The 18,312-nt window shown below is 34.9% G+C and overlaps 1 protein-coding gene across 1 annotated transcript; it reads right to left on the bottom strand.

Annotated features, from left to right (window-relative positions):
• Positions 1-10,301: 10,301 nt before the first annotated feature.
• LOC132299448 (pentatricopeptide repeat-containing protein At1g80270, mitochondrial-like) lies at positions 10,302-18,084 on the bottom strand. Its single transcript, XM_059796060.1, has 3 exons — positions 17,491-18,084; positions 15,420-15,996; positions 10,302-13,365 (listed from the first exon to the last, which is right to left on the bottom strand). The coding sequence occupies exons 1-3, from the start codon at positions 17,523-17,525 to the stop codon at positions 12,130-12,132; spliced, it is 1,848 nt and encodes a 615-aa protein (XP_059652043.1). The 5' UTR covers positions 17,526-18,084; the 3' UTR covers positions 10,302-12,129.
• Between the last annotated feature and the right edge of the window lie 228 nt (positions 18,085-18,312).

Below are 18,312 nucleotides of genomic sequence, written 5' to 3'. Positions count from 1 at the left end.
ACAGAACCACGTTTTTTTTTTTCTCTTATAAAATTTAAAAGTAGAAAATGTAATAACAAAAAAATTTAGTGCGGGCCTGTTCAACTGAGCCCACTGTAAATCCGTGCCTGTCTCAGTGTCTTGTGTTAAATATGAAGCCAACTCAACTAATAGGCCATGTGTGGATTGATAATCTGGACAAAGACCTTTTTCTAACTTCCAAGAGAAATTAACATGAGTTAACATACACCGACATATACAGATTTGGATCGATGTTTTCTTCCTCGACAGGCTTGTCTAAATGTTTATGATGTTACTAATATAATTTTGGATTTTTTTTATTTTTATGTTGAGTTTGATATTCATTGTTGTTCACATGACTTGATTGATACCTTAATTTATTAGTGATCGGACCAAAGCAAATGTTGCAGTTGTTTTCATAGAAATCTTTATTTTGAGTTTTTTAATGATAGTTGTTTAGGGTCTATTTAGTTTTTAACTCTAAGAACAGTTTTCTGAATAAAAACAGAAAATTATACAAAAAAAAAAAAACAATTCTGCTTAGTTCAGTTTTTTGAAAATTCAGTTATAAAAAAGTCTGTTGTCAAATAACTATCTTTTATTGTTCTCTACAAACTGTTTTCTGTTCCCTAAATTTTTTAGAACTGTTTTCAGAATTATAAAACAAATAAACCCATAATTTTTTTGAAAGATTGTTTATGGAGATAGATATACATTGTTGGATTTATTTTTTTAATAATTTGATTCTTTTAAGATAGCCAATGTTTTAACATGTATCAAAGGTTGTGCGCATTACCTTAATCTTTCGAATCAAATGTTGCAGTTGTTTCTGTAGGGACCTTTGTTTAAATTTTCTGATGAGAGTATTTTAGTTTTGGATGATTTTATGGAGATATGATATACTTTATTGGACTCATTTTTTAATAATTTAATTTTTGTTTTAAGATAGTTGATGTTTCAACATGGCGTCAAAGCTTTTGTTCAGCAATTTTTTCCATTCAAGTCGACATGAAATCAGAGTCGGTGAAGTTGTAAGATTGATTTATTTGCTAGTATTTTAACAATTTTTGCAAATTTTATTATTTATTTAATTTTTGGGTACAATGGGTGGTTGGCAAAATTAATTTCGGCCATGCAGTAGCAATAGTTTGTTATTTTTTGTTTCCTCCTTATCTTGAAAGATAGATTGTCCTTTTTTTCTTTTTCTTCTTTATTTTATAATTTTTTTGGTAAGCACGAAGCATATATTGTCATTTATTTCACCAATAAAATGAAATTGATTGGTATGTGGTGTCTAGAACAGGATCCTACAAGTTAATTTTCTGTCTACTTTACCGTAGATTGAATTATTAAAGAGTTTGACACGTGACTTTCGTTGGTTGATTGCTTTTTTTCTTTTTCTTTTCATCAAAAATATATAAATAAATAAAATTATTTAAATTACAAAAAATTTAACCTATTATAAAATACTCTCATCCGTAAATGTCAATATTTCCTTACAGTAAATAGACCGAATTATTTATAAATAGTTGATATATAACTTGCTGCACGCTATTTACACATCTAAGACCCATGCTTTAAGAGACATTCTCTCTGACATAACTCTCAAGTGTTAGGGATTGATTATGATATTGTTAGATTCATTTCACCTAGCATAAATATTATTCGTTTTGCACGCATCTACACAAATTAAAGACATGAATGTGATTAGACACTGTATTGACTAATTTTCTACCTATGCATGAATAAAGATTATAACGAAATACACTAATAAATATGTATACATAATTAGTGAAAAGATTTGATAAAAAATTATAATAATAATAACACTTTCACAACATCGGGGTCGGAATGAAGAAAAAAAAATATTTATTTGCGCTGGTGGCAAAGCGTCATTGAATGCCTATCATTATCGCTGTATTCCTCATCATGACGCATTCAATGCTCTCACCTGTTTTGATTTGGACAGTAAAGAGACATAAAATAAAATTCGTTGAAATGGGAAATGTGTGCGTGTGCATATATATAAATAAAATAACAGCTGTTATGCGATGAAAAAAGAAAAAAATTATAGTCAGGATTGTTGAGGCTGAAATTCGCGCAATCTGATACGATATCGTTTTCCTATAAGGAAGAGAGGAGAAGATTGATGAACCTTGACGGCACAGGTGTGGTGCCTGTCAAAAGCTCTCCGACGATCAAATTAGTCACGGAGGTCTAAAAAGAAGGTAAGGATTAATAATAGTTTTTTCGTCGTATCTTCTTTAATGGCTTGATGCCCTATTTATGGCTGTCGATTGGAATCAAAATCGTTCCGCTGATGTCGATGGTTGACCTTATCTTCCGCTTGTGCGAAATCATAGGAGATTTATTACCAGATTTGTCGGGATATGATTTAATCCTTTTGACCTCCTCCAGTTATAGTAAGATTATTCTTACGTGTTGAACCACGTCAGATTTAATTTCATTATCCTTGAAAATGAAATCTAATCAATCTTATCGAGGGTAGGGTAGGTTTATATTTTTCCCTATCTAACTGCCCCCATTCCCAAGCTTGCACGTCTAGCTTTGGGAATGTAATAAAGAATAATACTTTTTTTTTTTTTCAACCCCGATGAACAGTACCCGTGGGTACTATTCCAGCGGGTACTATTCAAGTAAATAGTAACTTAGGGAATTTTATTTTTTTATTATTTTTTTTTTCATACCCCTGTGAACAGTACCCGCGGGCACTATTCATGTGAATAGTAACTCATGATTTTTTTTTTTTGGTTTGCACCCGAGGGAACAGTACCCTCAGGTACTGTTCATGAATAGTAATTTTTTTTTTTTTTTTTTTTTTTTTTTCACCCGAGGGAACAGTACTCTTCCTTTGATAAGGGAATAAATGAGTTTCACTCCTTAATAAAGAAATTGAACTTTACGAGTTTTACTCAGCTCACCTCTTTAATAAAGGATTTTTATTTACTATCCCTTTATTGTAAGGGGATGTCACGCCCCGATAATTCCAATAAAATCCTCCATTTATTCATATACAAATACATCAAAATACACCCAGGATCAGAAAAATTGCCCTCTCTTTTATACAAAAATCAATTTCCTCAAATATACAAAAATTCTCCAATAAATAAAATAAATCCTGTAACGCCAACTTTTCATCCTAAGCCCGTCTCTACGATCCCCGTCCATCTTCGGTACCTGAAACTGGAGGGTGGTGAGACAAAAGTCCCAGTAGGAAAAACCATAACAAGAATCTCATGGAGGTTTAATAAAACAGTTTCACAAAACATACATAATCATGTGAGTATATAGACAAAATAAATATGCATTTAATCAAAACATTTTATAAAACATTTAATCAAAACCTCCCCATGCCATTCAAGGTATAGAGAACCCTACACTGTAAAATAATATCCTCACTAAATCATCAAAGCCTCAAAGCTCCAGCCACATCTGCAACTCGCGGCCCTCTGTCTGCTCACTCTTCTCGGCTCACTCTCTCTGTCTCAACTTTACTATCTCTGTCTGCTCACCAAGTCACAAGAATGCACCTAATATATTGGCAAATTGTACACACAATTCACACTACACCGTACCATTATCAAATTGCAATAGTCAAAAGAAATCATCATAGTGGACCCCACCACCCCATCCTTATCTTTTGTCATCAGTTCACCAACTGCTTCTTTCTTTTCTTGACCACACCCACGTGAACAAAATAAGGCCTAAGAAATTTTTTTGTCCAACAAATCCTAGTAGGACCCGCGTGCACATCACAATCACCTTTCCCACCCTTTTCAATTCTTTTCATTTCACAGACAAGGAATACAATCTCACCCAATAAGCCCACGTGAAGGAAATGAAGCCCAAAAGCTTTATTGGCCACAAAGTCTTCAAGCTCCCTTTGGCAGAATACAATATATATATAGATATATAATATCAAATATAATAAGTCAAAAATAATAATGCTTCTTCCATATCTTCACATCATTCCAATACCAAAATCTTACTCCATCAGAACCCACATGTCACAATTGCTTTCTCAACCCCCCAACTCTCGACAGCCACCCATTTCCATCAACACACACACACACACACACACACATAAATATATATAATAACCACCATACCACAACTAAAAATAATTTAATAAATAAATGCTAAAGAACAAAATATTAATAACCCAAAGTCACCAATAAAAATTAAATAATCAATCTCTAACAACTAAAAATTATGAGATAAATATAAATTTAAAATCAGAAGAATTCGGGTTATCACAGGGGATATTAATTACGGGATTCATCCAACCCAGGTCCTTGTAGTACAGGATATTCATTTACTATCCCTTATATTACGGGGATATGGATTGCGGGATTCATTCAACCCGGGTCCTGATAATACAGGATACTTATCCCTTATAGTCCGGGGATATGGATGACGGGATTCATTCAGCCCGGGTCCTTGTAACACAGGACACTCATTTACTATTCCCTTATAGTACGGGGATACGGATTACGGGATTCACTCAGCTCGGGTCAGGACACTCATTTACTATCCCTTATAGTACGGGGATATTGCACGTATAAACTAAAAAGAATTTTATTAAAGACCATCATGACAAAAAACAAAATAACACGTGATGGAGCTACCCTCCATTTAAAATAATTAACTAAGATGCCCCCAGTCTTTATTGTGAATGACTTGATAAGGCTAATTCCAGCCGCAAGACAATTTCTAGTCGGTATACTCATCTGAGTCATTCTCATGATATATGTTGTCACTCTGGCTGAAGAACGATTTCTTATATTTGGTATTATTTTCATCCCTGGCGAGAGGGGCTGGCCTCTTCTTGTCCTCTCCTTCCTTCCGTGCACTCATGGTGTCTTCAGCGTTGATGTGTTTTTGCGCTCTGACCAGCAACTCTATCATGCTGGTGGGAGGTTCTTTTGATAAGGAGAACAAGAATCTGGAGGTTTGGAGTCCTCTTATGAAAGCGGTCAAAGCTACCTTGTCGTACGCCTCTTCTACCTGCAACATCTCTGCGTTGAATCGGGTGATGTATTCCCGAATCGACTCTTCCTTTTGTTGCTCCACTGTAAACAGGTAGGTAGCCGGCCTCCTATGCCTCTGACCTGCAATGAAGTGGCTCACAAACTGCTTACTCAATTCTTCGAAGGTGTTGATGGTTCCTGGCTTCAACTTGTTGAACCAAACTCTCATTGATCCCTTAAGTGTAGTGGGAAAAGCTCGGCACATGATTTCATCTGGTACAGCGTGTAAATGCATAAGAGCTTGAAAAGTTTCAGGTGATCGAGGGGATCTTTGGTCCCATCAAAGCTTTCGAACGAGATCATCCTGAACTTGCTAAGTAGTGGACATTTCATAACGGCGGGGCTGAAAGGCAAGTTTGTACCAGGTCATCTACAGCGGCAGGACCTTTCCCTTTCATAACCTGCATTACATCTTCTATTTTCCCCTTGAGATCCTTGATCTGCAAGTCGAGATGGGTAACTTTCTTTGTCTTTTCCTTAAGACAGAAGGCTATGCTTTCAGGAGGTCGGGAACTCCATAGGAGAGATGGGTGAACCACCTCTCTATGTCGGGTTCCCACCTAGCTTTGTTCCACTTCAGTCTCATTTTGGGGGGAATGATTATCCCTCTCTTCAAGATTCCCATTACCTCCGTTTGGACTTGAGAAATCTTGTCCTGAAAAGTTTTGTTGAACCGGTGGAACAAGGTGTTGCAAGAGCGTTGTATTTTGCTTGATCAACTGGTTCATACCCTGACTCAGAGTTTGAACCTGTAGTTCCAACGCTGCAAGCCGTGCCTGGTCATTTGGGACGTCCAGGTTTTCACCCGACTCTACCCTTTGACCAGATCCCTACGACGGTGTTCCTTCGGTAACCATACCGGACTGCAAACGTATATACCCAACGCGTAATTAATTGATTCAAGGGAATCGTCGTTCCCACAGACGGCGTCAACTGCTGAGGCTGAAATTCGCGTAGTCCGATACGATACCGTTTTCCTGCAAGGAAGAGAGGAGAAGATCGATGAACCTTGACGGCACCGGTGTGGTGCCTGCCAAGAGCTCTCCGACGATCAAATTAATCACGAATGTCTAAAAAGAAGGCAGGGATTAATAATAGTTTTTACGTCGTACTTTCTTTAATGGCTTGATGCCCTATTTATGACTGTCGATTGAAATCAAAATCATTCCGCTGATGTCGATGGTTGACCTTATCTTCCGCTTGTGCGAAATCATAGAAGATTTATTACCAGATTTGTCGGGATATGATTTAATCCTTTTGACCTCTTCCAGTTATAGTAGGATTATTCTTACCTGTTGAACCACGTCAGATTTGATTTCATTATCCTTGATAATGAAATATAATCAATCTTATCGAGGATAGGGTAGGTTTATATTTTTCCCTATCAAGGATAATTCATTCTCAAGAGATGAATTTTGAAAAAAAAAAAAAAAAAGGTTAGAACAAAATCTGAAAAGAAAAAATAATAATAATAAATAAAAGAGAATGAGAAAGGAATCCATATACAAAATAGATTTTGAGATTTTTAAAAAATACAAAATTAGTTTTATATATATATATATATATATATACACACACACACGTGTATTTTTTTTTTTTTTACAACTATCTCGATGAATGAATTTTTTTTTTTTTTTTTTTTTTTAAAAAAAAAAATCCATTTAAAGAAGGATAGTGGTAAAAATAAAAACAAAACGAAACATATATAAAATCCATTTAAAGAAGGATAGTGGTAAAAATAAAAACAAAACGAAACATATATAAAATCCATTTAAAGAAGGATAGTTGTAAAAAGAAACAAATCCATTTAAAGAAGGATAGTTGTAAAAAGAGACACTTTGTGTTTCTTTTTACAACTATCCTTCTTTAAATGGATTTTTTTTTATTTAAAGAAGGATAGTTGTAAAAAGAAACACATTTCTTTAAATGGATTTTTTTTTTTTAAAAAAAAAAAAACAAATAATCCATTCACCAAGATAGTTGTAAAAAGAAATATACACGTTTGTATATATATATAATAGTATAACACACACACATTTCCATATGGATAGATTAAAAGGGGAGAGAATAAGAAATGTTAGATAATTTAAAAGGGTATATTTGTTAAAAAAAAACAATATTTGTAGAGTTCCACTAAAATAGAAACTTAAATAATTAATGCATTTAATGGGATCTGATTCCTATACTAATAGGACAAAGGACTGTAAAGCCACAGTCGCCTTGCGCGACTGTGATTAGCAAAGTCCAAAAATCTAAATCCAAATCCTACCTATTACATCTAAATTCAAATTCAAATCTAAATCCTACCTATATTACATTAGAGCAATTTTAAATAAGCTATAATAAATAGGTTGAATCACATTATTTTTTGGGTTAATATCCCGTGTGGTACACTCATACTAGTTTGAGACCCACCTATTAAATCCACATCCAAGTTCAAATCCAAATCATACCTATATTACATTACAATATTTTTAAAGAGGCTGTGATAAATAGGTTGAATCAAATCAGTTTTTGAGTTAATATTCTCTACAGTGTAAAGTACTTGTTATATTGTGTTCCTTCGCCCCAATGTGTCACATCGTACACATGCAAGTTTGAGACCTACCGATTAAATCCAAATCATATCTATTGTTGAGGGTGAAATTCACGCGGTCCGATACGACACCGTTTTCCTATAAGGAAGAGATGAGCAGATCGATGAACCTTGACAGCACCGGTGTGGTGCCTGCCAAGAGCTCTCCGACGATCAAGTCAGTCACCGAAGGTCTAAAAAAAAGTTAGGGATTTAATAATAGTTTTTTCGTCGTACCTTATTCCCGAGTCGTTTTCCTATTTATCGTCACTTCCCTTATTCTTGATGAGGGAATATCATAATCCTTATCCCATGGAAATCTTATCCTTGATAAGATTTGTCATTATCCCATGAAATTTATCCAATGGAAATCGTTATCCTGATAACGAAATATTATCTTTCGAAAGTAGAAGAGATTTGGCATCTGGTCAACACTTAGTTGCCTCTATCGTTAGGTCAAGATAGGTTAGGTTTATTTTTCCCTATCAATTGCTCCCCATTAGGAACAACAGTACCCGCGAGTACTATTCCCGCGATACTGTTCACATGAACAGTCAATACTATTTTATTTTATTTTTTTTCGTCTTGCCGTGGGAACAGTAACTTCCTTTTTTTTTTCCTTGCCCTGGAAACAGTACCCGCGAATACTATTCCCCCGGTACTGTTCACATGAACAGTAAATACTTTTTTTTTGCCCTGGGAACAATACTGTTCACATGAACAGTAATAAAATGAAATTGATTGGTATGTGGTGTCTAGAACAGGATCCTACAAGTTAATTTATGTCTACCTTATCATAGATTGAATTATTAAAGAGTTTGACAAGTGGATTTTCGTAGGTTGATTGCTTTTTCACCTTTTCTTTTCATCAAAAATAAATAAAATTATTTAAACTACAAAAAATTTAACCTACTATAAAATACTCTCATTCGTAAATGTCAATATTTACTTATGATAAATAGACCGAGTTATTTATAAATAGTTGATATATAACCAACTGCACGTTATGTAGATAGTGACTTTTTATAGTCTATACATCTAAGACCTATGCTTTAAGAGACATCTTCACCGACCTAATTCTCAAGTGTTAGGGATTGATTATAATATCATTGGATTCATTTCACCTAGTGCACCTATGCTTTAAGAGACATCTTCACCCACCTAATTCTCAAGTGTTAAGAATTGATTATGATATCGTTGGATTCATTTTACCTAGTGCAAATATAATCCGTTTTGCACACATCTACACAAATTAGAGACATCATGAATGTGGTTTGACACTGTATTGACTAATTTTCTGCCTATGCATGAATAAAGATTATAAAGAAATACACTAATAAATATGTATACATAATTAGTGAAAAGGTTTGATAAAAAATAATAATAATAATAACGCTGTCAAAACATTGGAATCAGAATGAAGAAAAAAAATATTTATTTGCGCTGGGGGCAAAGCGTCATTGAATGACTATCATTATCCCCGTGTTCCGCATCATGACGCATTCAATTCTCTAACCTGTTTTGATTTGGACAGTAAAAGATATATAAAATAAAATTCATTGAAATAATAATTAATTCATCATTTGTCACCTGTTTGGATTTGGATAAAAATCCAAATCCAAATCCAAATCCTAGCCATATTATATTACAGTATTTTTAAATAAGCTATAATAAATAGGTTGAATCAGATTATTTTTTGGGTTAATATCCCGTGTGGTACGCTCATACTAGTTTGAGTCTTTGAGACCCACTTATTAAATCCAAATTCAAGTTCAAATCTAAATCATACCTATATTAAATTACAGTATTTTTAAATAGGCTGTAGGTTGAATCAAATCAGTTTTTGAGTTAATATTCTTTACGGTGTAAAGTACTTGTTATATTGTGTTCCTTCGCCCCAATGTGTCACATCGTACACTCATACCAATTTGAGACCTACCTATTAAATCCAAATCATACTTATATTACAACATTTTTAAATAGGCTGTAATAAATAGGTTGAATCAAATCAATTTTTGAATTGATACTTTCTGCCGCGTAAAATACTTGTTATATTGTACTCTTTCGTCCCCAATGTGTCGCATCGTACACTCATATACTAATTTGAGACCTACCTATTAAATCCAAATTCAAATCCAAATCCTACCTACATTACAACATTTTTAAGATGTAATAAATAGATTAAATCAAATCAATTTTTGAGTTGATATCTTCTACCGTGTAAGGTACTCGTTATATTGTGTTCCTCCACCCTCAACGTGTCACACCAAACACTCCTACTAGGTTTGAATGGCATAATAATCTATCTTTTCAGTCCTTTCCAAGCGTTACAGGCTTACAGCGATATTTGGGACCATTATGGTTGCATTGCCGACATTGGCTATACAACCATTTCTTATCCTAGTTAAAGATTATACCAATCTGAGTCATACTCGTCCTCGGACGATGTAAACCACTCAAGACTAAGGGTTGTTTGAACCTAAATGTAAATCAAGGACAATCTATTTTAAGAATCGAAAAGACTACACTAAGATGAGTTCGAATTCCTCATTTGTAACATTGAATGCGTGATCAATCAACTTAATATTTCATTTATTGGACATTTAGGGCTCATTACTTGGCCTACCTAACCAGTAACCCCAATGTCCGGACCACAATGTGGGTTCTAGCGCACATGCAATTTCAACCCCAACATTGATCACACACAGCTCAAAATGACGTGGCAGTGACATTGAACATAAGAATTCGAATATACAAAGCATTAAATTTCACAAAACTTAGAAAAATTATTCGAATGTGAAGCTCATGCACTTGTTGTGAACTCCTTATAGAAAGTATCAATATGGGAGAAATTATTAGGTAGTCCCCTATTATTGCAAGTGGGGTTTGTCCATATCTAATTTGGATGGGAGTTGAAGTGTGTATAAATGAATGGGTATATAGTACTACCCAATAACTTAAGGTTTTGAATAAATAGACAAGCGTCTACCCGTTATAATTGGTATCATAGTCAAACTCAATTCAGTGTCCGGAAAACATCCGGGTTTAGACTCTGGGTAGGCAGGGTGACCCGACTGCAACGAGAGCATTGCACTGGTTCGGGTGGGCAAGAATGTTACAAAAGGAACTTGTCCCACATCATATTTGGATGAGAGTTTAAATGTACGTAAATGGTTAGTTTTGAGCACTATCAAATAACTTAAAGTTTTTTTTTTTTTTTTCTTCATAAATGACACCTACCCACGGGTCGTTACTTTTTTGACATCCCTCCTGTACAAAAATTTCAACTCTCTCTCTCTCTCTACAGAGATGTTAAGACCCTCTGTTTTTTTCTCTTCTCAACATGATCATCCGGAGAAGATGATTATGCAAAACCAACAACACATGTATATTCAGAACTTTCTGTCTTTCACAAATTATTTCATGCAAAAATTCTTGAAGAATAGCGAAGAAAAATAATTTGTGAACACATAACAAATTAACAAATAAATAAAATAAAATAATAAATAAAACCTCCTGTTTGTATAATGTATACTAAATGTAACTTGCCCTCTTAATCAAACCCTAATTAGCAAAAAATCTGCCACATATAGGTAATTTAGTTGAGAAAATGCATAGATTCTTACCGGTGGCAAATTTGATGGCAATGAAATTTTCTTTTGAACAGCTTGGATATATAGTGTTTTTCCTTTATCTTTTTCTTTTTTTTCTTGGGATAAACCTACCTCAGATCTGTAAATCAAAGCTTCTGATCGACTTAAATGGAGAGAAACAGAGATGTCGACCAGCAAAACATATAGGAGTATCATTTTTGGTAAATCACCCAGCAAACATGTCAATAATTCAAATATTAAGATCACGTAAAGAACCCATGTCCCCTCCAAGATACAACATCAATGCAACATGTAATATAAAACCATTAACTCGAGAATTTAATACATTTACGGAGTTATTGCATTGTCAATCTAAAGTTTTGCATTCAAAATGTAAAGTTGCTGTATTAGGGACGTCACAAAAATTCTCTAACAAAAATAAAAATAAAGGATGTTATCCACTTTAAAAATATGCACATAATATGTGTTCACCAAGCTCAATTTTTTCAATGGTAGCAAAAGAGAAGAATTTGATTTCATTCACAAAAGTACTGAAATAGGAGTTTCTGTACCACATAGATCTAGTCTGGACTGGCCCACCAGCTTGGTGTAAGGGCCTGGACTTTTCCCTTAGGCCCATGGCCCGACACATCGGCCAGGCATGCCAATCCTTCAAGGTACAGAACTAGAAAAACAGATCAACAAGAAAGATAGGCCCAACTACCATTTTCATTTTTCTCTTTTCCTAGCGAGTCATTTACAGAAATTGGAAAACCATGCACAAAACACACACACACACACACACACCAGGAGATAGAGGATGGAGAAATTGGATTTTTGAGACTTAATTTGTTTACATATATCAAACAAATAACATAAAGTGAGAATTAGTTGAAACTTATACTGTACCTCAGTCAAGCACGTCTTGAAATGCTGTCTGTCTAAAAGCATCTGCTTGTCTCAGTTTTGCACCAAATGCCCTGTTGGGGAACACATTATCTGCTTTCATCCTCTCAAGGAACCCATACACTGGAGCTTTTGCGTTTACATAAGCCTGGAAAAGAACCTCGTATGGCTTGAGACGTCCGGTGTATCTAGACTGCCTCATTCTGAGGAGCAACTTCTCGGCATTATGCACATCGCCCCGTTTTGCATACTGATCCATGATTACCATATACGTGTTAAACATTGGGTTCTTGCGGGTGTTCCGAACTGCCTTCTGCAAAAGGTAGTCGGCTTTCTCTACTTCCCCAGCTTCCACATAGAGCCTCACAATTGCATCCCAAGTGAGTGGGCCAATCCAGCAGCCACCATCTCCCATCCGTTCCAAAAATTCAGTACCCTTAGTCACTAGCTTGTGGTTGGCATAAACGTTCAGAAGTGCAGAGGAAGGCCTGTATAACAGCTTTTTCCATTTCTGAATCATCTTCTCAAAAACTGCCTCTGCCTCCTCTATCCTGCCCAACTTGCCCCAAGCTTCAATGGCAGCTGTGCACTCATCAATCTTGGGATCCGATTCGCAAACCTTCCAAATTCTCATCACCTCATCGGCATTGCCAAGAGAAGCATAGAGAGGAAGTACTTTGTGGTGGCTATGCAGGCATGATTCTCCTATGTCCTTCAAGACAGCTTCAGCTTTATCTTTGAGCCCTCCAATTATATAATGCCGAGCTAAGGTAGTTCGGATATGGATGTCAGGTTCAATGGCTTCAGCCTTCATGATTTTGATCAACTCCTCGATCCCTGCAAAGTCATTGGCCTCACCTTTTGCGTCTATTAAGATTGCGTAAGTAATTAGAGAGGGTTTTATATCTTCTTTTTCCATGACTCTTAAGATATAGGGTATTTTCATCTTGTCAAGCCTCTTGTAGAGAAGGAGCATCTGATTGCAAGTAAAAACAGAAATTGGCAACTCCAGCTCCACCATTTTGTTGAACAGCTCCTCTGCTTTCTCCATGTTGAGAGGCTTGACACAGTTCGCTAACAGGGTTCTATATATTACTTCACCCCTGAAGTGCTCTGGAATATTATTAATATACTTCTCAGCCTTTTGGATGCCGCTTACTTTGGCAACCAAATCAACAGAAGTAACGTAATCTTGTTCAGTGAATTCAACCTGTTTATTTGCCTCGAGCCACTGCATGAACTGCATTAAGCATAAACACGTCATATTTTATATTCAGCAGTTGACAGCATCAAGAGTTATGGCTCGTCAAAAGCCTGTAACAGAGAAAAAAAGAAGCAATTTTTTTGGTGGAGTATGTAATCATCACCAAAATTCCAGGCAAAAAGACCAACAGGGGGAACTTTTATGGTGAAGCATAAAAAAGTTTTCCCACATGAGCCAGCAATGACAATTACACGTTGATAGAACAAATATTACATATAACCATAACGTATATTTTCAATTCTTAGTCACCAGCCCTGAACTTTATAGGAGTTAACTCCCATAAAAGTTCAAGATTGACGAAATAAGAATTTTTCCCATTTAAGTTCAAGATTGACGAAATAGGAATTTTTTATTTTTTAGTGGTGAGTAATATTGCAATTGACAAAGAGAGAGTGATGTAGATAGACAACTAGAGGTACAAAAAGAAGCCAAAATCTCCTACAGCTAGCTTTTCCTTGTACGTGTGTTTGAAGGAGTAAAAGTGAAACCATAGCCAGTGGAAATATATGAGACCGTCTATCCATGGCATTGGCTACTTGACACTGTCTTACCATGCCAGTGGTAGGATAACTCTTCACACATTGGCAGAGCCAATAGTAACGATCATGTTACCTAATTTTGAGGAATCCAAGTTTGAGAACTTTTAGGTCTAGGGTTCTTTTGGTAATTTGGGCAACCCAAATGCAATTCAAATGCATCTCTAGTGCGTTCCATCCAAGGTCAAACTAGGCTAAGTTGAATTGCAGACAGCTGAGACTTCAAATGTTTGTGTCATCAGTAAAGCTTATGATTTACACGTTGAAAGGAATCACGGATTATACAATCACATCATGTATAAAGCTAATGAAACTACAATATACAGAGAATTTTATCAAGGAAGGTACTTGCTATAGTGTCGACCATAGATTAAGAAAAACTACCAAGATAAAACAGTCCAACGACCAAGGAGAAAGATTTTTTTAAATAAAAAAAAAAAAAAAACACTATTTTAGTAAAACTTCAGGCAATTTATCAATCTGAACCATGACTTTCCCCTCTTCAAATGTCAAGAATGATCGCAACTTGAATTTGACACTCCTCGAGGCCCTCCACCTGATTGCATCCTCCCCTAGTGGCATGAAAAAAAATACAGTGATCTAAAAGAAAATTGCCCCTCTATGAAATTAGCACAACCCACAATGGATGTTTCCACAGAAACAACAATTCTGCAGAGGACCGAGAATTCTTGTGTCAACAATATACATCCACGCCACTTATCATGCTGGAAACTCACCCTCTACCCATTACCCATCATGAAAGTGATGTGTTTTTCAAATTTCTCCCATCCTACCTAAGGCCATTCTGTAACACATTCTCTAACGCAACTCCATGAGGACCCTAACCTTCCTCGAGATCCAACACCCTTGATTAATCCCATATTTTCTTCTACAACTGTTCCCCGTAAGCAGCCCTTTCCTCTGCAAAACTCCAATTCTTGCACAGATAACATTTCGATGATCAGTAATAACGAGATTATCAAAATAAATGCAACTATGTAAAATATTGTAGTTCTTTTAACTGTTGGATCAATCAAACTTAAGACAAACGGCCTCTCAAACATGGGAAACAATATATTCATAAAATATTTTGATGGGGTGTAACATGAGATTCACATTTTCAGAATAAGTGTGAGTTGTATTTTTTATAATAAAAATCTCAACTCTTAGCTTCTCTTTTTTTTTTTTTCACAATGTCCACTCACATTGTTTAAGATAATTCAACTGCAATACAGGTGAATTGACTAACAAGAGGGAATATAATTAAATTAAACAGCATCAAAATCAACATTGTAAGATTTTCTATTGATAAGTAAAATGTAAAGATTTATGATTTATGTCAGAATGATATACACAGATTGCAAAACTGAGGTTCTTTAGGAAAAATAAGAAAATTGAGGAGATTATAGATCATGTGGAAGCACTAATAATAAATGAAGAATGAAATACTAAGCTATATGAACTCCATGTGAACAAAATTTCGAGCAAAAGCACCTGCAAGGCTCTGCTATACATCTTACGCTTCCGAAGATCACGCATAGCAAAAGAAATCTCTGGTCGACCCAAACTATTTCCTTTCTCTATCCGCTTCTGAAGAGCAATATTAATAGATTGGCCTGGTGCAGAAACAATAGCGTCCAACAACCCCGACGAAGCACTTTCCTTCTGAGAATTCTTGCCGTTTGCTCTCATCTCAGCAGCTGAAAGGTCCAGATCATTTGCATAAATTTCAGCTAAATCATTATCCGATAGCTCTGCCTCAGAAACTACGTCTTCCCCATCTTTTTCCCCCACATTGTGCTCAACTATAGCCGATGCTTCGGGCTCTGAACCATCTTCCATTGTATGATTCTCATCACTAATTCTTGCATGTGCCTGTGAACAAAAATTATGACTCCCCATATAGAAATTTTCACCTACATCTGGAAGGTAATAGAACTTAGGTGGAAAGTATCTTCCACTCGATGATCTTTTCGGCTTGCGAATACTGGCACTCTCTACTACAATATTTGTTTTGATATCTGATTTAGCACTGAAAGTTCTGGAAGCCCCGTGTTCATACATTAGACTTCTGGATGGATATAAAATAAGGATTATACAATTGGAGTTAGAAAAAAAAACAAAACAAGAAAGAATTATATATAACTGTAATGAAAGGATAAACAAAATGCAAATAAAGATGGGAGAGGGCAAGAGGCAAATGTTCATGCTGCTTTGAAGAGCTAAATATCATAAAGTTAAACATACAATTAAATTTTGGTGATGTAGAAACACAGTATATGTAAGGAAAAACCTATTTCGAAGTAAAATGAAGAAGATAAAAAATAAATAAATAAATAAAAATAAAAAAGACCATTACCAAGTGTTAGATCCATTAAAGTGGGACCATGGAAGTAACGGATTTGGTTCACAGACCTAAACGTTTGGCATTATTATATGAAATGACCACTTATTTGAACGGTTTTTCTTATACCAGTAAGTCTGACCTTTTACAGTTGCACCAAATAATGGCCCCAAAATGTCAAAGAAGGTAATGGAGATGATCATGACGGCAATGCCAATAACAAGAATGATGAAGATAATGACACCGATAATAGTAAGGCAGTAAAATGTGCTGCATATGTGCACGAGATAGAGAGAGAGCTCACAAACACGCGCGCACACACAAAAACTTTTCAAGCACTCATAATTTTTATCAACCTTAGTTAAAAACCAAGAAAGGGGTAAGGAAGTCTAAGTCACTCAGAGATCAACAACAACAACAAGCCTTTTCCCGACTACTTGGAGTCAGCTACATGATTCCTATGTTTCCATTCCAGTCTATTTAAGGCCCTATCCTTGGTCAAACCACATGTTATCATATCCTTTCTTACTAACTCTACCCACGTTAACTTTGGTCTGTCCCTTCTCCTAGTATTAACTATTAACCTTCAACATGGACTATGTCACTGTTCCTAACTAGAGCTCTAGTTGAAGAATAATTATAGGAACAAAAAAGGAATAGCAAAAATGATATAATCATTGCTAAATGAACATTAATTATGGGGAAAAAATGACTACCAAAAATTATAAAATTATTGGTAAATAAGCTTGAAATTTAGAAATTCAATTTCATGATTACTGGCAGAACGACATCAAAAAGGGTACTTTAATCACTTGCCAAAAAATTTAATCTTATAACCATTTTCATGATCCGAGAAGAAGTTGATATTAAAATCACTAGCAGTAAAACCTAACTTTTGTAATCATAAACAAAAATAAATAAATAAAGTGAAAGAAAACAAGAAATTGAAGAGCAAAATCACTCTCATCATAACCTATTGTCTCCATCATTGAACTAAAAATTACCCAAGGAGGAGAAAGAAAAGGTGAAGAAAAAGGTACTAAAACCACTTGGAATTAATTCCTTTTGATCACTTGCAGAGACGCAAACAATAGACAGAAACTCACTTAACCGACGACAGCATATCAAAAGTTCCATCAAGTAATGTAATCGTTTGCGCGTGCGTGCGTGTTCGTATGTATGCATATATATATATATATATATAGAGAGAGAGAGAGAGACCTGAGGGGTTGGGCAGCTCGTCGGAGTGACCACATAATGTGATTAAGAGTTTGTGGGGTAAAGTGTTTGATACCGTAAAGCAAAAAACAGGAGAGGAATTGAGTGAGGTTTCGAAAATTCTGTAACCCCAAAACCTCTAAAACCCTCCGGCACAGAAAATAAAGAAAATGGATAGTATTGGTGCTAGGGAAGAGAAAAATAAAAAATAATAACACCTAAATTACTATTATATCGTTTTAGAAGATAATTTTTTTTTTTCTTTTTAATTGTTTAGACTAGTTTTGAGATTATAAAAATATTACTTAATTATTATCATTTTTTTTTTTTTAAGGATAAAATATGATGGAATTTTTTTTTTTTTTTTAACACACATGATGAATCTGAAGGAATAGTTATGAATCTAAATATCTCCCAATTATTTATTTTTTCTTTTCAGGCAACTCAAATACACTTCATATTTCTTTTTTTTCTTTTCTTTTCTTTACAAATTCCTCCAAATCATTTAATCGAAACGAACCACAATGCTAAATGAAAATAAATAAATAAGATAAGATATGATTTTTTTTAGCAATTCCTTATATTAAAAATGTTTTATTTAAAAGAATAAAAAAGACAAATCAACTTTAAGAGGAGAAAGGGAGATGAATATATACCAACGGTGTGTAATCGAACTAAAAATGTTTTATTTAAAAGAATAAAAAAGAGACTTTAATTTCAAGAGGAGACAGGGAGATAAATACCAAGAGTGTATAATCTAATGATATATCTTCTTCTTTCGTAATTAAAAATTTAAATCAGAATAAACACACGGTCATCTTAAAT

This window comes from Cornus florida, unplaced genomic scaffold (genome assembly GCF_030987335.1).
Source record: "Cornus florida cultivar Cherokee Brave unplaced genomic scaffold, ASM3098733v1 CherokeeBrave_3.0.0_Hap2_Chr03, whole genome shotgun sequence".
NCBI lineage: Eukaryota > Viridiplantae > Streptophyta > Magnoliopsida > Cornales > Cornaceae > Cornus > Cornus florida.
The sequence above is the reverse complement of the archived record's forward strand: the minus strand, read 5'-3'. Positions and strand labels throughout refer to the sequence as shown.